The sequence below is a fragment of the Actinia tenebrosa genome, unplaced genomic scaffold (assembly GCF_029948245.1).
Source record: "Actinia tenebrosa isolate PJP-AT-01 unplaced genomic scaffold, QUT_ActTen_1.0 PGA_scaffold3__52_contigs__length_22856419, whole genome shotgun sequence".
Taxonomy (NCBI): Eukaryota; Metazoa; Cnidaria; class Anthozoa; order Actiniaria; family Actiniidae; genus Actinia; species Actinia tenebrosa.
This window is the reverse complement of record NW_028292580.1, coordinates 22,237,165-22,254,389: the sequence shown is the minus strand read 5'-3', so window position 1 is coordinate 22,254,389 and position 17,225 is coordinate 22,237,165. Positions and strand designations below refer to the sequence as shown.

At 36.0% G+C, this 17,225-nt stretch overlaps 2 protein-coding genes across 5 annotated transcripts in view; both read right to left on the bottom strand.

Annotated features, from left to right (window-relative positions):
• Positions 1–964: 964 nt before the first annotated feature.
• LOC116286538 (uncharacterized) lies at positions 965–2,476 on the bottom strand. The gene is made up of 3 exons (XM_089035489.1): positions 2,366–2,476; positions 1,679–1,895; positions 965–1,208 (listed from the first exon to the last, which is right to left on the bottom strand). The coding sequence occupies exons 1-3, from the start codon at positions 2,450–2,452 to the stop codon at positions 1,090–1,092; spliced, it is 423 nt and encodes a 140-aa protein (XP_088891615.1). The 5' UTR covers positions 2,453–2,476; the 3' UTR covers positions 965–1,089.
• Positions 2,477–10,714: 8,238 nt separating this feature from the next.
• Positions 10,715–17,225, bottom strand: part of LOC116286540 (histamine H2 receptor-like) — a 49,348-nt gene continuing 42,837 nt past the window's right edge. For all 4 annotated transcript variants that reach the window (XM_031693092.2, XM_031693093.2, XM_031693096.2 and 1 more), the window contains one exon: positions 10,715–13,096. In XM_031693092.2, the coding sequence (XP_031548952.1) occupies positions 11,583–12,584 (1,002 nt within the window). In that variant the 5' untranslated portion in view covers positions 12,585–13,096 and the 3' untranslated portion in view covers positions 10,715–11,582. The remainder of the gene's footprint in view (positions 13,097–17,225) is intronic.

Sequence of the window (17,225 nt, the reverse complement as noted above, 5' to 3'; positions counted from 1 at the left end):
TAACATATTGGGAGTATAAACCTTGATATCTCTAAGATGCATCACTCAAACCATATGAAAATATTTTACTATTCAACTTTTCACTTCATTTCGAATTGATGCTGAAGATTTTGAATTAGGTCACAGGCACCTTAACCTTACTATAACTAATCGTATTTTTTTACAGCGTTCTTGATTTCTACAATGCTGGGATGACTTCGAAGCTCTAAAGTTGCTGGATATTATGGCGACAATTTGAATATTATTATTAACTATTGCTCTGAATATAGCGAACATTCCAGGGGTTGTATCACTAGAAACATCTAATTAACGTACTTCCCACCATGCACCATTTAGATCTCTGGTTCTATATTCTATTTTTTGAACTGACAATGATTTTAAAATTAAGAGTTCTAATTTTTTTTCTTTTGAGGTTATTAATTACTGACTGTGTATCTGTGAGCTCAAATCGAACGTTCAAAGGTAGGCAGTCACCTTAAGATCAATACTATAATGGATGAGTTGGAAGTCCAAAAATTGCAAATAATAGAATAAACGGCAAAATGTTGATAAAAATATCCCAACATAGCAGCATCACGTAGTTTTATAACATCGCTGGATTTTGTTTTCTTAAAAAGCGCCTTTTCATTTCTTTATTACATGGATGTACTCGAATCGAAATAAAGCTTTGGCATGGCTCGAAAATAATTTTTAACCGGATTCTCCATGTCTTAAAACTTTCTATTTCAATTTTAGTGTTCTTGGATGGATCATGGAAAGACGGAGGGAGGGAGGGAAGAAAGGGAGGGAGTGAGGGAGGGAGGGAGGAAGAGAGGGAGGGTGGGAGGGAAGGAGGGAAGGAGGGAAGGAGGGAAGGAGGGAAGGAGGGAAGGAGGGAAGGGGGGAAGGAGGGAAGGAGGGAAGGAGGGAGGGAGGGAGTAAAGGATCGATGGATGAAAAAATGAATAATAGTACACACGTTAACGAATTTTTACTTTTTTAATCTCAATTACACCTTATCGCAGATATAAACCATCTACCGTTTCAATATTAAATATTTCAATACATTGTTCGATATATTCTCAAAAAACTTGAATCAATACTAAAGTACTAGGCCTTGTAACCCTTAATGTCACATCGGTAAATGATGTAAAGCTTGCCACTGATTGCGATGTAGCCCTTCTGATTGTTAATGATCCAGCCTTTGAAGCCATTGTACATTCCAGGCACTGAAATGAAAACACGACACCTTGTAAGGTATGCATCTAGTAAGATCCGATAAGAAAAGGGAAATAGGAGTAAGATAAGAAGAATGCATGAAAAATAATGGCTAGTTGGTGGATTAGACATGAATGGAAGGGCTAAAGGAATGAAGGAAATAAAAAAGGAAGGACAAACGGATGTAAAGAAGGAAAATGGAATGAATCGAATAAATTAAAGAATAAATAAATGAAGGATGCAAGGAAGGAAGGAAGGAAGGAAGGAAGGAAGGAAGGAAGGAAGGAAGGAAGAAAGGAAGGAAGGAAGAGAAGGATGTAGAAATGGAAAGATGGATGGATAGGATGGTAATACGACGGATAGCTGGATGAATATAGGGAGACTAATAGCACACTGGGAGGGTTTATAAATGAAGAACCAAGCGTTTAATTGAATGATTATGGGTTATTCAGTGTTGAAACATTTCATCATCAGACATTACCGTGACACTTGAAGGCAAAGCAGTAACAGTATCGTACACCCAAGGGGGATGAATTGGAACTGATGACGATCCCTGGGAGATAGATGTTAGGTGATGGCTTTGGAGGCGGAGGAGGCCGAGGGATAAGTATTTTGGATGCTTCTTCATCGTTCGAGTCACTGGCGAAGACGACGAGCGCACAGCTCAGAAACAACAGCGAAACTACAAGACTCTTCATCTGTTGAACAAATAGAAAAGTTGAAATGTGTAAATTCAGTCTGAAATTTCCCGCGTTCGGGAGCAACTTATAAAGTATATTGTATTGTAATTTCATTTATACTAATAGGTCATATTTTCCTCTCTTTCGGCTGCTATCCCTCCCTCCCTCCCTTCCTCCCTCCCTCCCTCCCTTCCTCCCTCCATCCCTCTCTCCCTCCCTCCTCTCCTCCCTCCCTCCTCTCCTCCCTCCCTCCTTTCCTCTCTCCCTCCCTCCTTCTTTATCTCCCTCCCTCTCTCCTTCCTCCCTTCCTCCCTTCCTTCCTTCCTTCCTCCCTCCAAGAATAATCACTATAATTTGCCATTATACAAAGTTCGTGTGCCAATCTACAATAATTCATTATCTATTATTTCATACTGATCGACTCTAATCCATCGTTCCCCTCTCTAACTCTACACCCATAATATATAATGAAACGATAGTATATTCACCTTGACTGGGTAGATCAGTTGACAATCTTGAAGCCAAAATTCTTTGTCGAGCAATGAGTTTCCAGAGTTGTAGAGTGAATAAAACATGCTAAACCAACTCCCTTATATACCGTCCAGCTTAGCAACAGGCTATTTTCAGATTGTTTAATACGTGTTTAAACGAGAGAAACTAGTTTCTATAGAAATGCTATCAATTTATATCATTAACGAGCTTGACCAACATCAACAGCGTTTGAAAATCTTTCAGAAATTTCATCATAATTTTTCAGCTTCGCACCTAGAGACTTAAATTAAATCCATGTTTTTAAAAAAAATTCTAATCACATGTTTAGTTTGTGCGCATTTGATTTTGCTCGCTTGGGCAAGGTAGAAATTTGGATTTTACGTCATTAATATAATACAATTTAAAAATCTATTTTTATAAATTCCGTGAACCTTTTTCAATGAGTCAGCATTCTTGTTGCTAGGACAATTTTTTTTTCTTCTAAAGTTGTAATTTCCAAAAATATAGATAATAAATATTAGTGCTAATCAATTAATGTATGATATTGGCAGTAGTGGCCAAACTGAATCGTAAAAATAAGATTTTACACACATTATAAGTAACAAAAGGATAAAACGTAACAATCTAGCAAAAACCCAAAACAACAACAAAAAGCAAACAAAGTCGAAAGTTTAGATAAAAACACTTGGAAATAAAATTACATTATTTGTTTTTATTTTTTTTGCTTTTGTTTTTGTTTTTGTTCGAGCAACCAAAGTGAATTTTATTTTAGCTATATATAAATACATGATTATCGATAATTGATAAATAGATAAAATCTACTGTAAAATAAATAGAAAAATAAGACAATTTCAAAATTACATAACAAAAACGAAAAGTCAAGATTTCTAGAACAATTCAGTTGCTGGTTATAAATAGTTGATAAGAATATTATCCTAAAAAGTCAACAAGCAAAAGAAGTGCTGGGGGCATTGCATCACCTAAATATCGTGATTTTTCGCCTGCCCGGGCAATATACAGATAAAAACAAGCAAATCAGACATGGCACTACATGGAATGATTAAAGATCCTAGTAACTACATCTTTGAGCAAATATCTGATATGTCGTGCACCAAAATCAAGACAAATTTTCCACCTGATAAAAAGAAGAAAGAAAGGGAAAAAAGTAGCTCTCTCTTTTGTGTACATGTTCATTAGATAAAAAAGACTAAAATGAATAAAACATTATATAACATTAAACTAAAGAAAGAGGAAAACGAGAAAGAAAAATTAAGAGAGAGAGAGAGAGAGAGAGAGAGAGAGAGAGAGAGAGAAAGAAAAAAGAAAAAAGAAAAGAAAAGAAAAGAAAAGAAAAGAAAGGAAAAGGAACTAAAAGAAAAGAGGTAAACAAAAGTGATTTCAAACGTCAAGGAATAAACTTTGTTATACATCCTTTTATGTACATAAGTTATTAAATTTCTCTAGTTTGTGTTATTTTCTCAACCCTTATTTTATTCTGAAAACTGTACAACAAAAGAACATTGCATTGTTCTTGCACGTCAAATAATCATCAAAGTAAAGTTAGAAAAAACTTTAGCATTTTTCAATTACAGTTTCAACTGTTTATTGATATGGAAATAAAGTCCAGATCAAACACAATACTAGTTGCAAATGAACTCACAGGAAAATGAATAAGACAAATGTAAACTTGAAAGAAAATCTGTGTAAATAGCTGTACTATCTTTGTAAATAATGGCACTGTTTAAACCTTCTGAAGATTTTGGGAACATTATATTTTTTAGCTTGAAGAATGATTTTTTTCTGGATAACTTTGCTCGTTATTTTGAGTCACGGTACTTGTTGGTCACAGAAGAATAAAGAAGCTATTACATCATACACTGATAGCTTCAAATCAGATGTCAAACATGGTAAAGTACTGGAGACTTTAAGAGCTCCTCAAAGTAAGATGAGCTGTGCTTTGAAGTGTCTTCGGAAGTCATTTTGCACGACTGCAATCATTGACGAGGAAAAAAACGTCTGCTTTTTGAGTGAAATGAACAAAATTGAAAACGAAGAAATCGAGAAAAGTGCTTCGTTCTTTTCTCAAACTAATGGCAGATTTTTTCACATACAAATGGTGAGCTATTTTGGTTATGATATTTTTTATGTATATATGATGTTGGATTTCCCCCTTGTTTTTTGGTGCTAAAATGTGGTAGAAAGATATAACATTCAGAAGCCAACGAGACTATGCATATTTTAAAACATTTCCACAACTAGGACAGCTACACATTTTGGCTCGAGTGATTTTACTTGTTCAGTGATGAAATAGTAGGCATAATACATAGAAGAAGATACTAATTCCATTGCTTTCTTTTGTTTTACTTTCACTGTTAGTCAATATTAAACTTATATGTATTAAACATTATTTCACGGGCCAAATAAAATCACTAAACCTGGGATGGGAGCAAAAAGATAAAGTAGTTCAGTGAATTATCCTAACGTTGGGCGAAGGAAGGGTTAACCTACTGCTAGAGCTAACCCTTTTTGGGATTCCCTGGGAAAACACTTAGCACCAGGGTTGGTCATTGTAATGTCATATCAACTGGGACCTACACTGCTCTACATAGAACCCACACTTTTGTAGCCTCATTGCCCCAATATCAAATAGAGGTCTTGCACCACCACGTGACGGCAGCCATGTTAGATGGCAGGAACACGACAATCGTCTTACACGAGAAAGAACTCAATTCCCAATAAAGAGCAAAGGGATTTTATTGTTCTGCCATCTAACCACAGGCTGCCCAAATGGGATGGGCACGTAATGGTGCAAAACCTCCATATGGTTCAAAAATTTATTTAGTAACAGTTTGGTAATTCATTATTTTTCACACAATCATGTCATTCCGTATGTTACTTTTGCAGCTCGGACCGGAAGTAGGAAAGGAATATGGTACGTGGAATATACTATAGATCGTTTTCAAAGCGGCCATGTTGGTGTATCAAAACAATACATTTTCTATCCTAGGGGAATTGAACTCTATATTTATGCAAAAACTGTGCAGAACGTTTCCATTGTTTGGAACACCAATATGGCTGCCTTGTCACGTGAGTGAAAACGCTCTATAGATTGACAACAACCATCTTGGATGGCAGGAACAATATCATTTTAGCAATAAACTTTCCCTGTTCATCAACTAAGTTCCTATTCCCAGTTAACTGATAAACCCTGTGGTCCTAGTGATGAACCTTGGGGAAATCCTATGCTGGACATTCTATTCCCCATTACCAGTGACCTTAATGATCTATATTTTTACAATACATTGAAAAAAAAAAGTCATTTCTTTTTAGTGCCCTATAAAGACAAGATATTTAAGAACTGCAAAGAACTGAAGTCCCTTCACCCTAACGCTCGTTCTGGTGTCTACTGGATCAAACCAGTCAGTTCAAAGATAAACCAACCATTCCAGACCTACTGCGACCAAGAAACGTCGGGAGGGGGCTGGACACTAGTTTGGACATACACCTTCACTGATTATAATAATTTTGATAGTGTTAGTAACGCTATCACGCCGTTGCCTAAATGGAACCGGAAATTCCACCCACCTGGCAGGGTCTGCCAACCGGGATCAGAAACAACCCCACTGAACGAAGAACAAACAGGCGCCATGTTGTTTTCTCTGTGGTCGAATATTGGAGAAGAGTTCTTGATCAAATCAAATATCATGAACTGGATATCCTGTAAGCCTGCCTGGGGAAGCCTTGTTAAATACAAGCACGGACCGATTAAGTGTCGAGTAGTTCGAAACGTGATTGGAAAGTGTGGCGATATAGTTCCGATCATGCTCGTGAACAGACGACCTGCATGTGGTCCTAAACTTGTTGGTGCTCGTCAAGCCGGACGACCTCCATTCCACGGATGCCATAAAGCTTACATTGATTTCAATGGAGATACACAAGGATGGCCGGTTCATGATTCCTGTGGGAACTGTAAACAGACCCAGTTGAAGGGTGTGGCAAAACCACACGGTAATGTGTTTATTCGCTAACAAAACAATCGAAATGCAGCTACAATTGATGATTAAGCCTTGCAGATTAAGCCAACGGTGAGCTTGCAATGATAGAGACCTTTTTTAACACCTTGAACAATTATTCACTTATGTATCTATCATTGCAAGCTCACCGTTCGTTTCACTTCAATGCATGGGCACGGCTACCTTTAAAGATGGCGCAAGAAACTGTGAAAGAAAATATTCTTTAAAACTGTAGTAAAACGATTCGCGGGAACTTAATTAGTAAGGTAAAGTTGCCACGCAACAACACGCGGTGATAGGCCGGACTGAGAATAGACCTCTTTACGTTAGGTGCAATGCTTTAGCAATTTAGTATCCATCATTTCTTTGTTAAACGGTTGCCCACGAGAATACATAAGAACTTGGATACCACATGAACGAATAATCTTATTCTCAAGAGAATGACACATGGCCTGAAATGGGGAAACTTTCGCCCAATGTAAAGAGCTCTATTGTGTCATTTCCTTCAGTACTAAGTAGTTTTATCAAGGGGTTAGTAATAGGGCGTGGCAGTATCACGTGGCACCTAATTATGAAATAAAAAGAACAAAAGTTAACATAGTACTAGTAAAATGACTTTGAGGGTTTTGTTGTAAATATAAAAAATGAACATATGATTTGTTGTCTGTCAGCTCGCACTCAGGCATTTTTCACGTGACATTTCTTCTATTATTACTTTTCTTTATTGAACCATTATAACCCGGTAATACGTCATTTTCTTCATGTTACAATATATATACAATGTCTTTGTTCTAACAATAAAGAAGCAAAGACTTTCAATGTAAGCTGTCTCCTGCTCAATATTAACATTGATACGCAGTATGCAATAGTCCCTTTACAAAGCGACTACAAGAGCTAGAGGATATAGCATTGGTGGTCTGCCAATGGAAATAAGTAGATCAGAGAACATATTTGTATTTCGACTTTCATCGGTTTTTATCATTGTAATCTAGCTAGCCTTGAAAACCATTTTATCAAAACACAAATTCACTAGTTTTCCACAGCTATGGAGCAACAATATTTCATTCAACTACGCATGCATGCGAAAATATTTCTTGCTCAAAAGGTAGGTTTCATAGGAGTGGTAAACGTCCGTTACCACGATCGGATTCTGTTAAGGCCTATTTACACGGCACGATTTGCCGCGCGCGACTTGACGTATACTGCAAATTTTGGTACCATTTACACGAGCACAACTTGTCGCACGCGGCACGAAAAAAACGCGAGCAATTTACTCGTCATTACAGCAAATGTTTCTTGTAAAATGCCACCATACACAGTTGAGAAGTGCAGTAAATAATCATGTCTACCTTGTTATTTGATGAGATCATTCAGAATGTTTGCACTTCGTGTTTAATTACCGGTAAAGACGTTTTCATGGAAATCCGCCATTTTGTTTTGGAATCAACTAGTTCCAGTCCCAATCTCGGTCAAAATCGTCATATTTACGTCATTTTCCTACGGCATGTCAAGCCAAAGTTTAAAATGCTACGATAAGTCTTGAGGCCGCGTACTTCTGTCGTAGGACCACTTACACGATCCGATTTTGAGCCGTCTAGTCTCGTGCGGGAAATCGTGCCGTGTAAATAGGCCTTTAGGCTTTCCTTTTTCTCTTCAAGAAACAAAGTGAAATTACTCGTTAGATATCCAATCAGTAGGAGAATTGATTTAACTTAATACACCGTATGGTTTGTGATGTTTAGAAACTGACGTTTCGGACGTTAGTCCTTCGTCGGAGTAAATGTGAGATATCCAATCAAAATGGTTCACAAGGACAGAATCCACTCAGTAGTTAACCAAGTATAACAATGAAACCACCTTGCTAGACCTTTTCTGGGTTCGATAAACATGGTGCATTGTGGTTCATCTTGGGTACAAACATCTGTTATTCATCATGCCTTATATGGCGTTGATTGTACCCAAGCTAGACCACAATGCATCTTGTTTATGGAACGCAGAAGACCTCAATGATCTGCTATTTTTAATAGGTTTCCAAGTTAAGTAGGGAGAGAAATGACTCATTCATTTCTTCCATGTCTTAGATTTTATATTAAACTACGAACAGCTATTCTAATTATTGTAGACACTAAACACTAGTTTTTAGCTAGTTATCTCTTCTTAGTTTATATGTAGGGAGGTGTATCACCCCCCTGATTCAGATCATTACTAACTGATCTGATTAAGTTTCTAATATTTTCTATAACGTTAGATAAATTAAAGGTTGTTCGTTAATGATACTAAGGGTGCTTTCCATTAAGTCCAACGGCCAGTTCTCGCAAGGAACGCGTGACAGTTCTTCAGGTATAAGTTCTAAGAACTGACTCGAAACACTGGTTTGACGACTTACCGCTCAGACCGATTGGTTCGACTTAATTGGAAATCGCCCAAGGGAAATAACAAGAGAATATGAGCTAAGAGAAGGAATCCTACCTATATGCTATTCTTAGCTTATTTTGCGCGATGAACCTAATTGGTTGATTTCTTGAGGATAGGCGGCTTCCAGTGTTGCAGTAAACAAAGCCTGTGTTTTTGTCGTGGACGTAGCGAAATATGGCGCTTTTCGTGTCCTAAAACGAGGCATTAAAGGGAAGCATGATTATCGCGCGGGCATGGTAACGAGTTAAAAATAGCATCAATGATTCTAAAAATAGCATCAAAGTGTGCACATAATGGGGCACGGGGATTCCTTTTCTTAGTTCATTTTCTCTTGGAAATAATCTTTAACCAAGTTTAGGCGCATTTGATTGTATTCACATGCGAATTTGCGCCATATAAGTATTAAATCATTACTCAGTATTAACCAAGTATTCGAGGCAAGTGGCGAACGGTTCCAGCCGTCGTTGTTCTTTTTGTGGACCAAATGCCATTCGAAAACAAACTTAATTTTGTGATTTCTTTGATCGGATTCAAACTGGATGAATGGCTGGTTCTTCTCTCGCACGTTGTTAGAGCATTACCATGTTGGTGGTATTTAACAGAAAGCTTTCTAATATGGCATTCTATTTTGGGGGCCACGTGTTAGATAACTCTCTGGGTTGTGTCACTCTCCTTAAATGAAGTTTATTATATTGTATTGTATCGTATTGTTAATACAAGCGGGGGAACAAGCGCCTAGGGTAAAAGATAAACTAGAAAAACAAAGGGAGGTAAAATAAAAAGTATCCACTTGTCAGTATTCTTATTCCAATAATAAATTCGCTCGCATGACAGTGTTGTCGATGGGTTCTTTCAATGATTTTACAGTCAAGTAACCCGGTCAGGCACATGTAACCTTATAAAATACATAGACCTTTGTTAGATAGCGAACATGGTGCATTCTGGTCTAGCTTGGGTATAAAATTTCCACTTTTGTTCAATATGCCTTATATGGTATAGTTTATACCCTAGATATCCCAAAATGCATCATTTTATCGGGATAAGGCATTGCTATTTCAATCAACAGCATGGTTGAAACACTAGATGTACAAGTTTGATAGCTTTTATATACATGCTTAAATATAATTGTTTGGTTATTCAGAAATATAGAACTATATTTTATAACGACAGCAATATTATTTAGTTTGTATTGACTCTGGTTAACCATCCAAGAGAATATCGATATCTGATGTGTTTAGGATCTATCTTGTCTCAACGCACATTTTAGTCACGATCAAGGAGTGGAGGAGTATAAGAACATTTTGTACCACGGCGAAAGCCTCTCGGTAAAAAGTGCGTGCAGTGCCTTGGATGTGAGGTAATTTGCTGTGTTCTGATTGGATGTGAGGTAATTTTGCATGCTGTGATTGGTTCAAATGATGTTGCCAATCCCGTGCCGTGACCTTACCGTTTCCCTTAAAAGTACTCTAACGAGCTATATTTGAAGCATGGCGGCATTAGGTCAGTCAAGATTGTTAGACTCTCTGTTCAATACGTTATTTGAAGGAACCAGGGGGTCTTGACCCCCTTAAACTCTTAAAATGTCAGTCAGTTTTCGAGTTTTTATATTTAAAATCGTTATTTATTTCGACATCCCGGCTGCCGTCACAGGATGAGAAAACAGTCCTTCAGGCTATCGTTATCACTGTCGTTATAAAACAGTTCTTTTCATATCTTATGAGAACCTTCCACGGTCCTTTATCACACAGCAACAATGTGGTTGAGAATACAAACCTTGTTTATACCCTCGGTAAACCTCGTTCTGAAACGCATCGAGGCGAGGCTATGAGGCAAAAACTTATTCCTCAACCATCATGACTGCCGTGAAATCAAAGCGACATAAAAGATTTGCAAAGTAAATTAAACTTTATATCTTACATTAGATGAGTCGGTCGATTGTCGCGAGTTTACTCCATCATGCTTTGGAATCTCTAGATGATCAGCTCCAAAAATCTTATCAAAATATCTATTTGTCAATGAATCAGGTCAGTAATATCAACACCATCTTGTTTACATCGCCGGTCGGAAGACAAAAAGCACCTCAGGACAAAGCAACACAATTATAACTTTGAATCCATGTTTTGTCTGTCTTGTTATCTTTGTGTTTCTGTGTTGCCATTAATTCCGCCTTTTTCAACCCAACAGCTGATATTAGTATACGTCAAACCGCGTCGACCTTTTGTGAACTCTGATTGGTTAGTTACATGTATCACGTGACTTTGTAAATACTGGAAGCAAGATCAACCTAACATAGATCATAGATGTCATTTGAAGTCATAAATATGACAGACTGCAAGTAACGACAATGTTAATCGAACACCCGTTTTTTATCTGGACCTTGAAGCGCCGTCTTCCCTAGTGCACACGAGAACTTCTACTGCCATTAACCAAGCCAAGCGTGCTTCAATTTGCTGTTGTGCAATCTCTCCAAATATTTGGTAGGCTTCCCTTCGCATGTAGAATGTCAAAGTGCACCATTCATCCTCGTAGACGGCTGTTTTTAACCAGTGTCACGTGATGATGTTTCCCGCCATATTATAACAGAAGCTAGTCTGTTGCAGATTGTTACACGGTCATTCAAAGGGCAAATGTCAGGGGTTTTTTCCCCAAGGTTTTGCTTAGCGAGTGTTCACGTTATGGAAATAATTTCTTGCCCGAAATATCATGTTGCATTGAAAATTAAAGTCTTGTTGATACATTGTTACAAATTTTCCTGCCTTCATCTCTAACACTTTGAGCAGATTTCTTATACGTAAGTTGACCGTAACAAACTAGTCGATCCTGTATATGAGCGAGTGGGCCTTCTCTCAAACCTCGTTAGTATTGTCTTTCTAAAGTCTTGCTTTCCTAGTATGTACAACAAAGGATTGAATAAAGAGGTGCAGAATCTTTGATAGATTATAAGATACTGCATTGCTATAGGAAGGATGTTTTTCTCGCCATCTTCAAAGTTGTATTGCAATCTGTAAGCGAAATAAGGCAGCCAGCATATTGTGTAAACCAGAAGCATAACCAAAAAAATGATTGCTGCCTTCCATTTGTGGCTTTCGATCGAGAGGCGATTGTGAGGTTGGAAGCCGGGTAGGTTGTTGCGTGTCATGATGCGTCTCTGACGCACAACTTGATAAAAGATCCGTCCATAAGCGTACATCATGAATATCAGGGGAAGAAAGAAGTAGGTGATAAGGCAAAAAATATCATAACGAATCTCGTTTTCTTTCTCGGACTGGGGCATTTTCCCGTTCACATCCTCGTCAGTTATTAGAGTGGACCAACTGAAGTGTATCAGGGACATTGCAACGGAGGTGACCCAGATGAAGATAAGGCCAAAAAGTGCACGACTTTTGGTCATGAGTGTAGCGTACCTAAGAGAGTGCATTATAGCAAGGTAACGATCAAAGGTAACGGCCAGAAGATGAGCGACTGTAGAAATCGAAGTGAATCTCAGGAAAACGTCAGATGTGATGCAAAGTGGCAAGGTTCGCACTACGTTGCACGCGACGAACATTGGAATACTCAGCAGGCCTGTCAATAGATCAGAAAAGGCAAGACTCGACAGAATGAAGTTTGTAACGGTTCTTAGAAGCTTATTCTTCAATATGAGAATGATGACCCACGCGTTTATAATGACGATTAGAAACGCAACTAATAAAGGGAAAATATCTGATTCGGCGCTAAAATACGCATAATGGATGGAATCGTTCGTTTGAAGACTGGAAACCTGGGAGTTGGTGCTGTTGTTCGCCATGATATCAACAGTAATGCACTGTTTTCAACTTCTTCACAACCTCGTATTTATACTGCTTTTGAAATCAGGAACTATTTTGATGTGATTTTTGACATCCTTAGATATATTCATCGATTACTTCAGTTTCTTTCCTTTTTGTCCTGTGGCGACGCTGTTACTTATTCTCTTATGACGTATTCTGTCTTGAACTTTTGATGTTAATTGAGCCGGATCATTAAGGGGTAATGACCGTAATGATCAAGGATCCTGCTAATGCTGGTGAGATTGCTGTATTCTGATATTAAAGTAATCACGATTTCGTGTCTTTGTTCTTATCAATTTCCCTCGATTGATTAGCGATGAAGTATTGAATGAATTTTTCGATCTAAAATGTCTTTTTTCCTGTTACATTCTTGTATTTCTCGCCGTTTTGGCAGATTATATTGCCTTAAAATTGACGTAATGAATAGGTTTGACGGTTTACAGAGATTCCTTTAATTTCCTTGTCGTCTGTGGTCCTATTGCAGTGAGATCTGAAAAATAGAAAAAAAATCAAAACACATTTGTCACTTGAAGTAGGAAATGAAAGCAAAACACTTAATGAACACGTTTGCAACATTGTTACCAATTTGAAATCAAAAAGCTGCTAAAAATAGGTACATTTGCACAAGATGTCATGAATGATGTTTAAAAGTTCTGCAGAAATTATCAGAACCAATATATAATGGTGCAATTTAGAAGTATTGATGAAGCATACATGCTTGAGAAAGCAAGTTCCTTAAAGCAAAATTAATGAAACAAGGGTTATTTTGTCAGCAAATCCATTAATATCTTAGCTGTAAATCCATGGCTAATATGCAAAGCAAGTTCCTTAAAGCAAAATTTATGAAACAAGGGTTATTTTGTCAGCAAAATCCATTAATATCTTAGCTGTAAATCCATGGCTGATATGCAAAGCAAGTTCCTTAAAGCAAAATTTATGAAACAAGGGTTATTTTGTCAGCAAAATCCATTAATATCTTAGCTGTAAATCCATGGCTGATATGCAAACATTACAATTGCTACTCTTTCAACATATATTATTTGGAGACCTTTTTGATTTTTTTATTTCCTTGTGCGGGTTGTTTTCTTTCTCAACTCGGCCTCTGTTTGACTTTATTCGCCTCTGTTCTCCTTTTTTAATTAAAAAAAAATCTATATCCACAAACCATACTTTTGCGCATTAAAAGCGAATACAAACCGTGAGTTATTTCAATCGTGAGATTTCCCGTGATTAAATACTTTTGACAATTACTTTTTTCATTCGTATTAGAGATTTTGAAACTTTGAAACTTTAAAAAATAATGCTTTTCATTATAGATTATTAAAAGCATTTCGCTTTTTGTAGGTTAGACGGTAGACCCTTTCTCGCGAAAGAAATATAATTAGGCAAGATTAAATTGAAATCCCGTAAGAAATGTAAATACTGTTGTTGAAAAGCTTTTGTTTATTTTATACAAATCATGACATGATGTTCTATACATAGAATATATAAACCCTTGCTACAGTTTACAAAACAGCATTTTCTCCGGCTATTTTGTTTCACTTTGACAATTCGAATTCAATATTCAACATATATCTGAAAGGAAAATTTAACGGCAAAGACATTGTTATTAAAGAAGTGTGCGGTTTGATTTGATAAGATGGATATTGTCTTACCAAACAAGTGGTTCTTGATATACTCAATAATATTGTGAAAATATGAAACCATATCCGTGAGATTTTAAAGAAGGTTTCAATAGGTTTTAAGTATCTTGAGAAATAATTACGAAGAATAGGAAATATACTGAAGGAAAGAAGAAAAAGAAAGAAAGAATAAAGAAAGAAAGATAAAATCCAAGAGGAGAGGAATTAATTAAGGAAGTTATTGAGAGAAAATGCAAGGCTAGGAGAGAAGAGGAGAGAAAATTAGAGGAAATTTGAAGGAAAGGGATAGCAAAGAAATGAAAGGGAAGGACAAAAAAACAACAGACAAACAAAAAACAAAAAACAAAAAGAAAAAACACCAAAAAACAAGCAAAGAAACAAAAAAACAAAAACAAAAAAACACCACCAACAAAACAAAACAAACAAAAAAACTAGGAAAAACAAACAAACAAACAAAAAACAAACAAACAAACAAAAAACAAACAAACAAACAAAAAACAAACAAACAAAAAACAAACAAAAAACAGCAAACAAACAAAAACAACAACAACAACAACAACAAAACAAAACAGCTGTTGAACCTTTTATAATCAACTCTTTTATCACAGCCACTAGCCTCAAGAAGAAGAGTTATTTATCACTAAGCACAAGCGTGGCCAGTATTGCCCAAACATAATGATCAGTTTTAATGTCATACCTTTTATATACATCGACGGTATATTGAATATACTTGGAGTCTCATTAGCAGTCTTTAAATTCTTAAATAGTGCTTTGCATTAGTGCAACTCCTTGATGGTAGTATCCTTGATTAAAATCTTGTGCTTATGAAATATGTCGTATTAATCTATCGACACTTCAAAAAGGGTCATTAGCTCACTGTAACGTACAAAAATAAGTTTATTGTTGTCAAAAAAAAAAAAAAAAAAAAAAAGCTATGATTTCTTTTTGATGCCACTGATAGGTATAATACAGTTTAATCATAGTCATAAAGTGTTTATTTGAACGCACGCATTATATATTCTTTCAAATTATGATCATATTTCGAGGCATTCTTTGCAAGGACGGCGCCATTGCCATGGCGATGTACAGTATTGACCATGTGTTTTGAAGGTCATAGTGTATCTGGACATTCCTAATAAATAGGTAGCAACGGCCACTCGAATATTACTATGTCTCAATATAGCAATTTATTTTCATTAGAACAGCATTATAGCAACAGAAGAAAGAGTAGTTACCATAGATTTTATTATTTTTGAAATTTCAGCAAAATAGTAAAATAAAAATATAATATATATTATATATAAAGAAAACTTGTTTTTTCAAGGTTCCTAGGTTCCGCGTACTTTGGAAATACGTCACAGGGAAAATAGTTGTTTTGATCTGAATTTATGAATCGGAGAAGACTATAGAAGAGCTAGCAATTCTTCATCTGGATTTCTCTATACTTTCGTAACTTCAATATTATACAACATTAACAACAGCTGAGAATAATACCTCGTTTGGATAGGAGCTTTAATTGTAATTCTTCATAGCCGAAAACGTCGCTCAGTAAAAACACTTTTAAAGCATGACAAAGGCAGTTAAATCTAAGAAAGATAAATGGACCCGTGGATAAAGTCAAAGCCTTAAGAAAAGCATAAAAATAGAGGTTTTTTTAAACGTGGAAAAACAGAAAAACGTATATGGCAATATCAAGCTTAATATCACATGTATTACTATAAAATAGAGGGACCATTGATTAATGAATAAGTCATTGAAGATCCTGGTTTTGGAACAGTTCTGTCGGTCAATAAACATCCGTCATCCAAATACGAAGTAAACTCGAAGTCATATCAACACCAACACCCACACAAAACATATTAAGAATCGCACAATATGAAATCAATACAGTCAATTATATCTTAGAGTCCTTAAAACGAATAGCTTTTTGATACACATAAACAAGGATAATGACTTGGTCGCTGAGTCTTGGTTATTTTTGGAATGACTCGTAAACACTAATAAAATAGCTGCCGAACCGAATAACAACTGCTGTATAGTGCATATGTAATTCCCTTGAGCATTATTTTTTATCTATTTTTTTTTTGTTAGTAGAATCAAATTTTAACAGTTATTTTTTTTAAAGGACTTGAGCTCGAGCTATGGAATACAAACAATAAGAATTGTACTAGCTAATTAAATATCAACAGTTGTATAGAGCATATGCCATTCCCGTGAGCATTATTTCTTTATCTATTAATAAAACGGATGAAAATGAATTCTATAGCCCCACAATTTTTTTGATTCTGAAAACATATGAAATGGAGAAACATTAAACATATGAAATGGAGAAACATTAAACATATGAAATGGAGAAACATTACACATATGAAATAGAGAAACATTACACATATGAAATAGAGAAACATTAAACATATGAAATGGAGAAACATTACACATATGAAATGGAGAAACATTACACATATGAAATGGAGAAACATTACACATATGAAATGGAGAAACATTACACATATGAAATGGAGAAACATTACACATATGAAATGAAGAAACATTACACATATGAAATGGGGAAACATTACACATATGAAATGGAGAAACATTACACATATGAAATGGAGAAACATTACACATATGAAATGGAGAAACATTACACATATGAAATGGAGAAACATTACACATATGAAATGGAGAAACATTACACATATGAAATGGAGAAACATTACACATATGAAATGGAGAAACATTACACATATGAAATGGAGAAACATTACACATATGAAATGGAGAAACATTACACATATGAAATGGAGAAACATTACACATATGAAATGGAGAAACATTACACATATGAAATGGAGAAACATTACACATATGAAATGGAGAAACATTACACATATGAAATGGAGAAACATTACACATATGAAATAGAGAAACATTACACATATGAAATGGAGAAACATTACACATATGAAATGG